Source organism: Equus quagga, chromosome 1 (assembly GCF_021613505.1).
Source record: "Equus quagga isolate Etosha38 chromosome 1, UCLA_HA_Equagga_1.0, whole genome shotgun sequence".
Classification (NCBI taxonomy): Eukaryota; Metazoa; Chordata; class Mammalia; order Perissodactyla; family Equidae; genus Equus; species Equus quagga.
Genome location: NC_060267.1, coordinates 168,002,956 through 168,017,943, shown reverse-complemented (window position 1 = coordinate 168,017,943; position 14,988 = coordinate 168,002,956). Strand labels below are relative to the sequence as shown.

The following is a 14,988-nucleotide window of genomic DNA, read 5'->3' as shown; positions in this document are numbered from 1 at the left end:
TTTGTTTTCCAGGCACCTAATAGATTAGGCAGTGTTATAAGTCAGCATCGCTAAACTTTACCTAGAACTCACCAAAATGGAACACTCCAAGACTCTGTCTCCTATAGATTGTTCCGTGTCTGCAAACTGTGGGCAAGAATAGTAGCAACTAGCAGAGAATTGTCTAGAAGAGGACAGAGCAGAGGCAGATGAGTACAGATTGTGCTGGAATTGGGAGTCTGTGACTAGAAGGCTTTTGATATTAGAAAGCAAAGAGACCCTTCATTTTATAAATGAAGCAGCTGTGGCCAACCGGTGAACATAATAAATCAGTCTATTATGTTCTCTGGGTTACAGAATAAATTTGTTGTATAGACTAGGTATTGATAGATTAACAGGGAATTTTAACCTTCTTCTTTTGTCCCTCTGTAACCCTGGGTGAGTTACTCTGTACCTGTGTCCTCATGTACAATTTGCAGATAATATAACCTACCTTAGTAGAGTTGTGAGGATTAAGTGAGTTAATAATCTGGAGCAGTTCCTGGCATATAGTAAGTGCTCAGAAAGTATTGCTGCTATTATTATTAGAGTTGTCTGTAAAGCATGAGTAGAGTTCAAATGTTTTGTTGACGTCTTAGAAAGTCCTTGATCCAACTCTGCTAACCAGTAGTCAAGTTAACCTCTAATGTATAAATCAAAATCCCTGTTTCACATAAGCTTATATTTACTTATGCGTTCTTCTTCCTCAAAGTCAGGCTTCATGCATACATATCTGAGAAGAGAGTTCAGCTCCACCACTGCTTCATGTCTCCCTAGTGTGTGGGTTTTCCTCCCAAGCTTCTGTGTTGGTCTGCTGACCTAATTTCCACTCACCAAGACTTTTCTTCTGCTTTTAGTCTGTAGGGGCCCCCTTTTGACTTCTGTCTCCCTGCTTACCCGTATTCAGTGCTTGGAAATTGCCCTGGTAGTTGAGAGAAACTTAAGAGATCTAACAAGCACCTGCAGTATGTGGTCCTCCTTTGTATTCTGTTTCTTCTTATATCTTAATTGTAACAAACTAGTGCAGATAAACAAGAAAATGTGAATAAGGATTTAGTATTGAGATAGCAAAGAAGTTTTGTTAATTATATTAGATCTGGTGATTGCATTATGGCTGTATAAGAAAATTCCCATGTATTTTAGAGATGCATACTGAGTATATAGGGGTAAAATACCATGATGTCTGGAATTTACTTTAAAATAGTTAAGCAAAAAAAGGCAGATAGATAAAGTAGGGATGGCAAAATTTTGATAATTTTAGAACCTAGGTGGTCAGTGTATGGGGATTCATTTTACTATTTTTGTATTTTTTCGTAATAAACATTTTATAAAATATATGTGTAAAGTAATATAATTATCAGCCAAGATTTTTGGTTTATTTGATGCATTTGTTTATAAATAATTTCTGTGCATAGTTGAGATGCGTTTTTCCCAGGACAAAGCTAAGAATCAGTAAAGTACCACTTTTCTCTGCTCAAGGTGGATTAGTGATAGAGAAGCAGTGCTTTGATCCCAACTGCACACACATTGTTGTGGGACATCCACTTCGAAATGAGAAGTACTTAGCCTCAGTGGCAGCTGGCAAGTGGGTGCTTCATCGCTCCTACCTTGAAGCATGCAGGACAGCTGGGCACTTCATGCCGGTGTGTATTCCAATGAATGGGAAGGGTCATTGTTCTTTAAAAGTAGATGTCTTAATTGATTCCAGCGCATACACTGACTGTTCATGCAATTGAAATAACCAAATATGACCAATTAGATTAACCAATTTTATAAGATCTGCATTAACAATTAAAGCAAAAAAAATTAAAGATCACAGATCCAGATTCTTAGTTATATCAGTATTACTTAATTTGAATGTGGGGGGCATTTTTTGAGATTAGAAAATTTCAAGATTATCTCATTGTGAGCTTTTATCTTTACTGCCAGTCCATTAAATATTAAACTAATTATTTGAAATATTGTTGGTTCCTACTGATCTTCACAGTAATATCTATTGTCTAGTTTCTGAAGTTTTCAATCAAGATCCCTTAGGGATCTCTTCTGTAGACAGGTAATCCAGCTGTTAATACATACCTGCTCTGAGACTATGTCCTCCTGTGAAGCTCGTCTTACGCTAGGAGAAGCCCAATAATCTAAATACTGCCAATTGCTAAGGTGCAGTTATCTGTGTTTCTTAGAAAGGTATGCAATATTTTTCTGCTTTCTAATTAAAAACCAGATATGCTTGACTCTCCTATGAAGCCAGATTAATCTACACTTCCTCTACGCTTGTAAACTGGTGCTCACTTAGCACCCTCTGTATTTGTAACAATTGACTCATTGAATTGTGGACCCCTTGAGAACATCTTGTAGAAACTCAAAGTTGGTTGGACTGACTCTCTAGGAAGAAGACTATGAATGGGGAAGTAGTTGCATACTTGACGTTTTGACTGGAATCAGTGTACAGCAGCGAAGACTAGCACTTGCAGCAATGAGATGGAGGAGAAAAATCCAGCAAAGACAAGAATCGGGCATTATTGAGGTATTAACATATATAATTATTTAGGTAGTATAAATGGCATTCAATGTCATGACTTTTTCAGATTTTAATTTTTTTTTAAGAGAATGTGCTTGACAATGTGAGAATTCTATTTGTCTTTTATCCCTTGATTGATATACTTAGTTTGGACGTTCTCAATTGAGCTTAATGTTAATTCCTAATTCCTCTAATTGTGATCGACAGTAGGCTATATATAATGTTGATGGCTCTTGTAAAAATAATTTATATGTGTAAAACATGACCCATACTGTATTTCTTCCAACGAATCTTTTCAGCATCTAGCTTCAGGGGTTCTTAACTTGGGCTCCACAAGATTCTCCCAAAGAAGTTTGTAGATCAAATTCAAGAAGGCTGTACAATTTGGATGGGGGGAAAGTACATCCTCATCTTACTAACCTATAATTGAAAGCTAGCATTTCTTTTCATTATAAGTCTAGGCAACAAATCACAACACTATTAACAGTACCTGTGACTTCACCCCAACAGAAATGAGATATTTTGCTTTGCATCATAATTGCAAGTATAGGCATTCCTCGGAGATGCTGTGGGTTTGGTTCCAGACCACTCCAATAAAGGAAATGTTGCCATAAAGCAAGTCACATGAATTTTTTGGTTTCCAAGCACATATAAAAGTTATGTTTACACTATACTGTAGTCTATTAAGTGTGCTATAGCATTATGTCTAAAAAAAAATGTAGATACTGCAATTAAAAAATATTGCTAAAAAATGCTAACCGTCATCTGAGCCTTCAGTGGGTCGTAATCTTTTTGCTGTTGGAGGGTCTTGCATCGATGTTGATGGCTGCTGACTGATCAGGATGGTGGTTGCTGAAGGTTGGGGTGGCTATGGCAATTTCTTAAAATAAGACAGCAATGAAGTGTGCCACATCAATTGACTCCTCCTTTCACTAACGGTTTCCCTGTATCATGCGATGCTGATGACAGCATTTTACCCACCGTGGAACTTCTTTAAAAGTTGGAGGCAATCCTCTCAAACCCTACTGCTGCTTTATCAACTGAGTTTATGTGATATTCTAAATCCTTTGTTGTCATTTCAACAGTCTTCACACCATCTTCACCAGGAGTAGCTTCCATCTCAAGAACCACTTTCTTTGCTCATCCATAAAAAGCAACTCCTCATCTGTTAAAGTTTTATCATCAGATTGCAGCAATTCAGTCACATCTTCAGGCTCCACTTCTGATTCTAGTTTCTTGCTGTTTCCACCACATCTGCAGTTACTTCCTCTGCTGAAGTCTTAAATCCCTCCAAGTCATCCATGAGGGTTGGAATCAACTTCTCCCAAACTCCTGCTGATGTTGCTATTTTTACATCTTACCATGAATCATGAATGTTCTTAATGGTATCTAGAATGGTGAATCCTTTCCAGAAGGTTTTCATCTTGCCCAGATACATCAGCGGAGTCGCTATCTATGGCAGCTATAGCCTTCTGAAATGGTGGGGTGGTTTTGTTTCGTTTTGTTTTTTGGTGAGGAAGATTGGCCCTGAACTAACATCCATTGCCAGTCTTCCTCTTTTTGCTTGAGGAAGATTCTCCCTGAGCTAACATCTGTGCCAGCCTTTCTCTATTTTGTATGTAGGACACTGCCACAGCATGGCTTGATGAGCAGTGTGTAGGTCCACACCTGGGATCTGAACCCACGAATCCCAGGCCACTGAAGCGGATCACGCTGAACTTAATCACTATGCCACCAGGCCAGCCCCCAAAATTTATTTCTTAAATAAGAAGACTTGAAAGTCAAAATTACTCCTTGATCTGTGGGCTGCAGAATGGATGTTGTGTTACTAGGCATGAAAACAACATTCATCTCATTGTACATCTCCATCAGAGCTGTTGGGTGACCAGGTGCATTGTCAATGAGCAGTCATATTTTGCAAGGAATCCTTTTTTCTGAGGTTTATTCCACTAGTTGTCAGGCTCTCTGTCTGATGTCATTCTCAAAACTTCATACTGGAAAGGTAACCTGTCCAGAAGACAACAACATGAGTCACATGATCATGTTGGTCTCAACAGTGTGCTTTAAAATATTCAGTAAACCATCTTATAGACAGATGTGCTGTCATCCATGTTTTGTTCCATTTGTAGAGCACAGGCAGAGTAGATTTAGCATAATCCTTAAGGGCCCTAGGATTTTCAGAATGGTAAATGAGCATTGGCTTCAACTTAAAGTCACCCACTGCATTAGCCCCTAACAAGAGTCAGCCTGTCCTTTGAAGCTTTGAAACCAGGCCTTGACTTCTCTCTAGCTATGAGAGTCCTACATGGCATCTTCTTCCAAGAGGAGGTTGTTTTATCTGCCTTGAAAATCTCCTGTTCAGTGCAGCCGCCTTCATTAATGATCTTCTGGAGAACTCGCTGCAGCTTCTACAGCAGCACTGGCTGCTTCCCCTGCACTTTTGTGTTATGGAGACAGCTTCTTTCCTTAAACCTCATGAACCAACCTCTGCTAGCTTCAAACCTTTCTTCTGCAGCTTCCTCCCCTCTCTCAGCCTTCACGGAATTGAAGAGAGTTAGGGCCTCGCTCTGGATTAGGCTTTGGCTTAAGGGAATGTGTGGCTGGTTTGATTTTCTATCCAGACCACTAAAACTTTTTCCATATCAGCAGCAAGGCTATTTTGCTTTCTTATCATTCGTGTGTTCACTGGAGTGGCACTTTTCATGTCCTTCAAGAACTTTTCCTTTTCATTCACAACTTGGCAACTGTTTGTCACAAGAGACCTAGCTTTTGGCCTGTCTCAGCTTTCGACATGCCTTCCTCACTAAGCTTAGTCATTTCTAGCTTTTGATTTAAAGTGAGAGATGTGTGACCCTTCCTTTTACTTGAATGTTTAGAAGCCATTGTAAGATTATTAATTGGTCTAATTTCAATATTGTTGCTGAGGGAAAAGGGAGGCTAGAGGAGACGGGGAATAGCTTGTCATTGAGGAGTCAGAACACAAAAGTTTTCGATTAAGTTCACCATCTTATATGAGTGCAGTTCATGGTGCCCCGGAATGATTACAATAGTAATATCAAAGACCAGTGACCACAGATCACCATAATAAATATGATAATAATGAGAAAGTTTGAAATATTGAAAGAATTACCAAAATGGGATACAGACACGAAGTGAGCAAATGCTGTTGGGAAAATGGTGCCAATAGACTTGCTTAATGCAGGGTTGCCACAGACCTTCATGTGTAAAAGAACGCGATATCTGAAGCACAATGAAGCGAGGTATGCCTGTATCTGAAATACTGGTTATGTTCATCACTATTTAAAATTATAGTAGTTGTTCAACCACCATTAGGTCTTTTGATTTAATGCATTAATATAGAAGCACTTCTATTATGTCACAAATTTTTTAATATTTTGATAATTTTCAATAAAATGGTTTGCTTTTTAATTCTTTATACTTTATCTTGAACATTAAAAAGACGTTCATATAGTATAGAAATTACATCTCAATAAAGCTGTTAATTTTCTACAAAATTATTTAGAAAACAGACATGTAAGTTTTACCAGACTACCAGAGGGGGTCCATGGCTCACAGAAAGTTTACGAACCCTTGAGTGAAGGAATCTTCCGTGTTGTATTCTGAGTTCTCTGCTCTCTCCAGTTCCTTGTTAGCCCTGACTCTTTCTTTTAGAGTAATTCCACTGGCTTCTGTTAACTGTTATAAAATATTTGAGTAAGGAATATTTCTAATTAGTAACCATTTTCAAGAGAATTATGTAATGGAGGCTTTAGGCTCTACCTTTGATTAATTGTAAGAAAAAAATAATAGAAAAGGCTAAATAAAAGTCAGGTTGCTTTGTTTTAATGTTACCTAACCATCACATCATTTTCCTTCATTCTTCAAATATTTATTGACCTACTGTGTGCCAAACACTGTCGTGTGTTTCAAAGTATTGTGACAAAAGACAGTTACCACTGTAGCAAAAGGAAAGGTCTTAAGATTATTTGTTAACATAAAACTAAGTCTGTAGATAAAATGATGTATTGATCTGTATGATTTTGTCATTTATTTTCCAAATATTTTCCAACATTGATTATTTTTTATTTGTAGGGGGCATTTAGTGGGTGGAAGGTAATCTTACATGTTGATCCATCCCGAGAAGCAGGATTCAAACGCCTTCTTCAGTCAGGAGGAGCAAAGGTTTGTATTGGATTGACTTAATGAATTATTTGTTAACCAAGCTTGCTGTGATCAGTGCTTGATTTTCTGTGCTTTGTGAGATGGTAATCCTTAAGTACAGATTGTATAGTTGAATTACTTTGAGACATTGATAGATTGTGATGCCTCTTGTTTTTTCATTAGGTGCTACCTGGTCATTCTGTACCTTTATTTAAAGAAGCCACACATCTCTTCTCTGACTTAAATAAACTCAAACCAGATGACTCAGGAGTTAATATAGCGGAAGCTGCTGCCCATAATGTGTACTGCTTGAAAACGGAATATATTGCTGATTATCTTATGCAGGTTTGTAAGATTCTGTCTTTGACCTCCTCTGTAGCAGATATGCTTGTATGCATAGACAAGTGACTCAACAAAACCCTCAGCTTGTTAGTAAGAGAATGTTCGTCCCTTTCACTTTCATTCTTTTTTTATAATAACGCATATGTAAACATTTAGCTTGGAAGTTAAATGCGAGACCAGTATAAAAAACTAGGTACCTCTAAAAGCCTTAGAAGTGCCTATTAAAAGGTTGGACTATAAAAAAAGCAAAAATTGATTCTAGGAGTCCAAGGAGAAGCATTTACCCAAGGGTCCTCCTTTAATTTTCTTGAACTTTTGCATCGATACACAGTAAATACCTTTGTTAGACGCTGTGGTAAACCAAGCATTTGCTATATGGAGGGCTCACTCCACTCCTGTTCAGAAAGGGCCTATGTTGTGTGATTTGAACGGGCAAAGAAAAATCTTCCTGACACCAGAGTGCCTAAAATGCCATCAGGAATCAGCAAGGTATGATGCATGATCATGAATGTCTTCGTACAAAGGAGTTCAAACAGTGGTGTAGAGAAAAGGGAAAGCCAAAACTCAGCCTGCCTTGTGACTTGCTGCGTGTGTTTGGGAGCGCTCGGGATTTAATATAGAGAGAAAGCCTTTGTCATAAAGCAGTGGGACATACTTAGTAGGAAACTCTCCTTGAACACATAAATAACTTTAAAAAGCTCTATTTCTTGAGACATGAGGTTTTAAAAATTTACCCAGTGGGGAAAAGGGCAGGGTAGGGAGAATGTAGAGAACCCTACGTACCTCATTCCTTCCTAAAATTCGTGATCATTTCAGGTACACAGCTAACATCTAAGCAAGAACCAGTATCAGTCACCTGTATTGTGCTGGGCTAAGTGTTTGTACATGTGTTCTCATTTTGGTTTTTTTTCTTACATATGAAAGACTGTATAGAACGTATGTACTGGTTACAAAAGAACAAAATGTCATCTAGATACCCAGCTAAGAAATAGAAGCTTGCTAGTCCCATAGGAGCTCCCTGTTGCTTCCCCCAGTTGATCTGCCTACTTCCCCACCAGAAGTAATCCCCTATCTGACTTTTGGTTATTCACGTCCCTGCCTTTTTCAGGGTTGTAATGTGTGTCCGCTCCTAGCTATCTGGAGGAATGTGTTGGGGGAGTGAGCTGCTTTATGTTTCTACGTCTAAGTTCATCATTGCTAATCTCTAGCTCTCAGGAGTAGGTCAAAACAGAGCATTTCTGTGGGATGAAGCAGCAGGCTGAGGGGAGAGCAGCACCTTCATGGTCAAGTTCATGGTCAGCATAAGCCAAGTACAGTTAAGACTCTGAGATAGGCTCATCCCAGTGTTCCGACCTCAGGTTAAAAAGCTAGGTGTGGTGGCTGCAGAGATCTTGGTGATGATGGCCTTCAACGTGTCCTCAGTCACATTGCTCCAGGCTGGATGGTCACCTCTACTTCTGTGCACTGCTGTCATCCCAGGATCTCCACTCACCATCCTTTCTCCCTCTTCTCAGTTGTATCTCCTGTTTCTGAATCCCATGTCGCCCTGATCTGCTCTCTCATTTTGATAGAAGTCTCCTAGTAACTTCTTGAGAAAGAGCACATGGGAGATAAATTGTTTGAGACTTTGTGTGTAAAGTCTTTTTTCTCTGCTCACACTTGACCGATAGTTTGGCTGGGCATCAAATTATAGGTTGGAAACTATTTTCTCTTAGGCTTTTGATTGCTTGTTTCCTTGCTTCTGGTATTGCTGTCGAGTAACCAAAGCCCTTCTGATTCATAAACCTGTATATGTAACGCTAAACTAATAGGAAGTTCTTTTTATCCTCAGTTTTCTGAAATTTCAAAATGACATGCAATCATGAGGGTTTGTATATATTATTCTGGGCACTTGGAGGGCCCCTTCTGGTCTGGTAATGTATCTTTCAGTGCTGGGAAATTGAATTATTCCAGTGATGATGTTTTTTTTCCTCTGCATTCTGTTCTTTCTGGTACTTCTATTTGTATAGTGTATTTTCTTAGTTCTCACCTATTTTTATCTTCACTTTTTGAGAGATTCCCTCAGTTTTATCTTCCATGCCTTCTCTTGACTTCATTTTGTTATCATGTTTTTTAATAGAGACCTTTTATAAAGTTTTCTTATTTCTGCATAGTTTCTGCTTCCACTAAACTGCCTGTCCCCTCTTTGTTTTGGGTCTTTATCTTCCGCGTTAGATGAATTTGTCAGATATCTGGTAATTCCTGGCTTTCTGCTCATGATTTAAGAGAAGGGGATAAAAAAGCTGATTAGAAGTACAGAGCACAGTTCGGTCTTGTCGTTTTTGAGCTGGGTGACATAGCCTGGGTGGGCTGGTTATCGGGGACCCTTTCCTAGGTTCAGACCTTTATGTGCTTCTTGAATTGTTTCAGTTTATCCAGAGAGGAGTCTTCCAATCTGCCTGAAGGATGAGTCTGGCTGCCCTTTTTTTTTTTTTGAGATATAATTGACGTATAATGTTATATTAGTTTCAGGTGTACAACATACTGATTCAATGTATGTATGTATTGCAAATGATCACCACAATAAGTCTAGATCACCACACATAGTTACAAATTTTCTTTTTTCTTGTGGGGGGAACTTCCAGGATTGACTCTCTTAGCCACTTTGAAATATCCAATACAGTATCAACTGTAACCACCATGCTGTCCGTTACATCCCCAGGACTTGTTCATTTTCTAACTGGAAGTTTGTACCTCCTGACCACCTTCACCCATTTGGCCACCAATTCTCTGTATCTTTGAGTTGTTTGGGGTGTTTTTTAGATTCCACTTATAAGTGAGATCATAAGGTTGTCTTTCTGTTTCTGACTTATTTCACTTAGCATAATGCTCTCAGGGTCCATCCATGTTGCCACAATTGGCAGGGTTTCCTGCTTTTCTATAGCTGAATAGTATTCCATTACGTATATGTACCAGTTTCCTTTATCCATTCATCTTTTGATGGACACTCAGGTTGTTTCCATTATCTTGGCTATTGTAAATAATGCTGCAGTGAACATGAAGGTGCAAATACCTTTTGAGTTAGTATTTTTGTTTCCTTCAGATAAGTACCCAGAAGTGGGATTGTTGGATCATATGGTAGCTCTATTTTTAATTTTTTGAAGAACCGCCATACTGTTTTCCATAGTGGCTGCACCAATTTACATTACCACCAACAGTGCACAGGGTTCCCGTTTCTCCACATACTTGCCAACACTTTTTATTGCTTGTCTTTTTGATAATAGCCCTCCTAGCAGCTGTGAGGATAGCACATTGTGCTTTTAATTTGCATTTCTCTGATGTACAGCAATGTTGAGCACCTATTCATGGACCTATTGGCCATTTGTATGTCTTTAGAAAAATGTCTATTCAGGGGCCGGCACAGTGGTTAAGTGCACATATTCCACTTCAGTAGCCCAGGGTTCACCAGTTCAGATCCCAGGTGTGGCCATGGCAGCGCTTGGCAAGCCATGCTGTGGCAGGTGTCTCACATATAAAGTAGAGGAAGATGGGCATGGATGTTAGCTCAGGGCCAGTCTTCCTCAGCAAAAAGAGGAGGACTGGCAGCAGATGTTAGCTCAGGGCTAATCTTCCTAAAAAGAAAAATGTCTATTCAGATCCTCTGTCCATTTTTTAATTGCATTGGTGGGAGTTTTTTGTTTTCTTGCTGTTGAGTTGTATGTGTTCTTTATGTTTTGGATATTAACCCCTTATCAGATATATGATTGCAAATATTTTCTTCCGTTTGGTAGGTTGCCTTTTTATTTTGCTGATGGTTTCCTTTCCTGGGTGGAAGCTTTTTAGTTTGGTGTTTAGTCCCACTTATTTATTTTTGCTTTTGTTACCTTTGCTTTTGGTGTCAAATCCAAAAAATCATCACCAAAACCAGTGTCAAAGATCACACTGCCTATATTTTTTTCTAGGAGTTTTATAGTTTCAAGTCTTAAAGTCAAGTCTTTAATCCATTTGAGTTTATTTTCATATATGGTGTAACATAGTGGTCCAGTTTCATTCTTGTGCATGTGGCTGTCCAATTTTCCCAGAATTTATTGAAAAGACTGTCCTTTCTCCTTGTATATTCTTGGCTCTTTTATAAATTAATTGACCATGTATGCATGAGTTTATTTCTGGACTTTCTATTCTGTTCCATTGATCTATGTGCCTGTTTTTATGCCAGTGCTATGCTATTTTCATTACTGTAGCTTTGTGATATAGTTCAAAATCAGGGAGCATGATACGTGCAGCTTTGTTGTTCTTTTTCAAGAGTGCTTTGGCTGTCCAGAGTCTAACGTCTTATAGTTTTCAGTGTAACAGGTCTTTCACCTCCTTGGTTAAATTTATCGCTAGGTGTTTTATTCTTTTTCATACAATTGTAAAATGGAATTGTTTTCTTAATTTTTTGGATTTCTTCAGTTTTTAACTTAACTCTCTTTGTATTTAAAATGACTTTCTTGTAAACAGGATATAGTGGGGTCTTGCTTTTTTCTTTGGAATGTTTAGTCCATCGTGTGATTATTGATGTGATTGGATTTAGGGTTTTTTGCCATTCATTTTTGGTTTGTCTCCTCTGTTGTTCTTCCTCTGTTCCTCCGTTCTTGCCTTATTTTGGTATTAATATTTTTTAGGATTCTGCTTCATCCATTGTCTTTTGAAAGCAGAAGCCTCTCTGCCTTTTTGGTGGTTATGGGGGTGGTGTTTGACTCTACGGATTGCCACATGCTTTAACTTCTCCTAGTCTACCTAGAGTTAATATTGTGCCACATCACCTAAAACGTAGAAATTTTGCCGTCGTGTAGGTTCATTTGCTTCCCCTATCTTTTACACCAGGGGTCAGTAAACTATAGGCCGCAGGCCAAGTCCAGCCCACTTCCTGTTTTATAAATAAAGTTTTATTGGAACACAGCCTCATTCACTCATTTACACAGTCTCTCCAGCTGCTTTTGCGCTGCAGCGGCAGAGGTCGTCGTCTGTCCCACACGGCCTAAAGTATTTAATGTCTGACCCTGTGGAGGAAAGTTTGCTGGCCTCTGCTTTATATTGTAGTTGTCACATGTTTTACTTCTATCTCTTATAGCCTCACAATACAGTGTTTTACTTTAAGCAAGTTTTGCTTTAAACAATACTCTGTATTTTGAGGAAATTAAAAGGAAAAAGTAATCTTTCATGTTCACCCTGATGTATACCATTTTGAGTTAGTTCTTCCTGAAGAACCTAGTTTCCATTTGGTATCATTTTTTAGTTTGTACAAGTCTGATAGGGACCAATTCTAGTTTTCTTTTATTTGAAAAATAAATAAAGAATAAACTTTTATTCTTATGGGACATGCTGGGGTTTCTCCTCAGGCTAAAAGCCATAAAAAATGAAAAGAAGAAATTCAGGGGCCAGCCCGGTGGCACAGTGGTCAAGTGCGCACATTCCACTTCGGCGGTCCAGGGTTCACTGGTTTGGATCCTGGGTGCAGACATGGCACCGCTTGGCAAGCCATGCTGTGGTAGGCATCCCACATATAAAGTGGAGGAAGATGGGCACGGATGTTGGCTCAGGGCCAGTCTTCCTCAGCAAAAAGAGGAGGATTGGCAGATGTTAGCTCAGGGCTAATCTTCCTCAAAAAAAGAGGAAAAAAAAAGAAAGAATAGAAAAAAAGAAGAAATTCACCCCATACCATTATCTTCTTCCAGATGTCAACCTCCCGCTACCATTTGCCTGGTTTTATTTCTCCTCCAATGTCTAACAGTAGTTGCTTTTAAAATAGTTTGGTCAGAGTTATAGTTGTTATCCGTGGAAGAACTGGATTGAAAGGTTCTTATCCAGTATTTTGTGGTGATTCATTTTCATGTTATCAAGTCTGCCATATTGCCAGAAAAAGAAGTTTTATTACATTTCTAATAAGGAGGGAAAGATCCTTTTCTTTTATGTTGGAATATGGTTGTGAGGAAGAAAAATGCAAGGGTTTGGGGGTTAAATAGAAAAGTGTATGAATTTTGGTTTTGCAGCAAAATGTTGTATAACTAACATTTGTATTTTATTTGTAAAATGGGAAATACAAACACCTATCTCACATGTTTATTGTAAAGATTAAGTAAATATTTTCATAAATTTACACCAAGCATAATGTCTCACGTAAATGATAGCTAGTAACCGTATTTTTCCATATTCTGTATTTAATCCATATTTTATAGGTGAAACTATTAAGATCTGAACTATAAACTCATTTTTCTGATAAAGGGTAAAATTTTGTCACATAGGGTCTGTTCACTAAATGTGACAAATGCTAAATAGCATACCTTGGACGACAAATGTTTAACTTTTTCTGGTCAAAAAGCAGAATAAAGGAATCTATTACCTGATCATTTCACAGTTTGAAATCTGAAAAAAATGAACAATGATGTTGGGTTTTTCCCCTTTTATAGGAATCCCCTCCTCAAGTAGAAAATTACTGTCTACCAGAAGCTATTTCATTTCTTCAAAATAATAAGGAACCTGGGCCTGGATTATCACAAAAGAGGAAAGCTCCTGCAGAGAAAAATAAAATCAAACGAGCTAGAGTACACTGATCATATTTACTGTTTAGTTACGGAACATTAAATGTTTTTTAAATTAGAAGCCTGAATCTTACTGTGATGGATTTATGTAGTAATTTAAAGACAACTGCCTGAAGAATTCTGCTTCAGAGTATAATGATGACCCTGCTTGAAGTTCATTTTTACATCTGAAATTTTAATCACTGAAATATTAACTGTCCTGAATGGAAAGTTACCTAAAATAACAACAAAATGCAACTCCCAGCTAGCTTGTCCTTACACCACATTGAAGTGTGTAAGAGGCTTTTTGTTTATTTTCTTGTAAATATCTGAGGCTATAACAGTGGAGGTTTTAGCGAGGTGATGGATTTTGCCGTAAAACGTCTGCTTTAATTTGTAACAACAAGGAAGTTGTCATTTGGGATTCACTCATGTTTTCCCTGATTTTATCTTCTCACCATTTTACCTCTTTTTAACAGGAGCCTGAGCACAAGGTTTAATAGAGGAACTGAAGCTTTAAACTTAAATATGTATGTATATATGTATATGCATGTTTGTACAAATATCTGTGATGTTTGCCAAGTTTGAGCGCCAAAACTTGGAAAATAAAAACAATAAAGAATAAAAGTAGTGACTCAAATTAGTTCGAATAGATGAGTTTTTAAAAGAAAAGCATTCTAGTATCCATTCTCTTGCTGAAGCAATAAAAGATTTGTAAAACTTAGCTTAAAAAATGCATTGCTAGTTGTTTCTGATGTTTATTAGAACATCATTCTATTGGATTTAAAAAATATATTTTTTAACTCTTATTAAAACTTTTTTAAAACTCCTTATATCTCAACCTACAAAATTAGGTTGAGATTAATAAAGGCTAATGCAAACACCAATTACTACCTGCGTTACCACAATCCTCGAAATAGAAAGCTACCTCATTTTGTTTAAAGGACAAACCAGAATCAGGAACGTTATGTTGATATATAAAATTCACTTCCTAATGATTCTCTGAATTGGCCTTTCAAATGGTGAAAGATCAAAGTCCTCAACCTGGACACGAACCCCCTGAAGTTTTTCTCAGATTTTTCTCCACGTGGAGTATAGGTTTATCCCTGCCCCTCAACAGAACCGGCCCTTCAGAGTTTTCAGCTTTGAGCTAATCCATAGCTTAAGACAACACAGATTCCTCCACTGCCCAGTAGGTTGCAGTGTCATGTAAACTCTGCTCTCACCCCGCCCCTACACAAACCCGCCTGGACCTGCTTTGAGCGGAGCCATTTGGTGTTGGCTGGGGCGTTTCGTTGGCAGTTTGCAGTTTGCAGTGAGTGTCCCTGAATTTCACCACTTAAAAATTTTTTGAAATAGTTACTATTCCTCAAAACTTCCTGGTGAGCACACTGTTGATAAATGTTATGC

The 14,988-nt window shown here is 38.1% G+C and overlaps 1 protein-coding gene across 5 annotated transcripts in view; it reads left to right on the top strand.

Annotated features, from left to right (window-relative positions):
* Positions 1–14,274, top strand: part of TOPBP1 (DNA topoisomerase II binding protein 1) — a 61,488-nt gene extending 47,214 nt beyond the window's left edge. For 3 of the 5 annotated variants that reach the window (XM_046676177.1, XM_046676185.1, XM_046676171.1), the window contains 5 exons: positions 1,498–1,661; positions 2,405–2,542; positions 6,629–6,718; positions 6,881–7,042; positions 13,468–14,274. In XM_046676177.1, the coding sequence (XP_046532133.1) occupies positions 1,498–1,661; positions 2,405–2,542; positions 6,629–6,718; positions 6,881–7,042; positions 13,468–13,611 (698 nt within the window). In that variant the 3' untranslated portion in view covers positions 13,612–14,274. The remainder of the gene's footprint in view (positions 1–1,497; positions 1,662–2,404; positions 2,543–6,628; positions 6,719–6,880; positions 7,043–13,467) is intronic. The other 2 variants (XM_046676194.1, XM_046676201.1) reach the window with 1 other exon arrangement.
* The last annotated feature ends 714 nt before the right edge of the window (positions 14,275–14,988 follow it).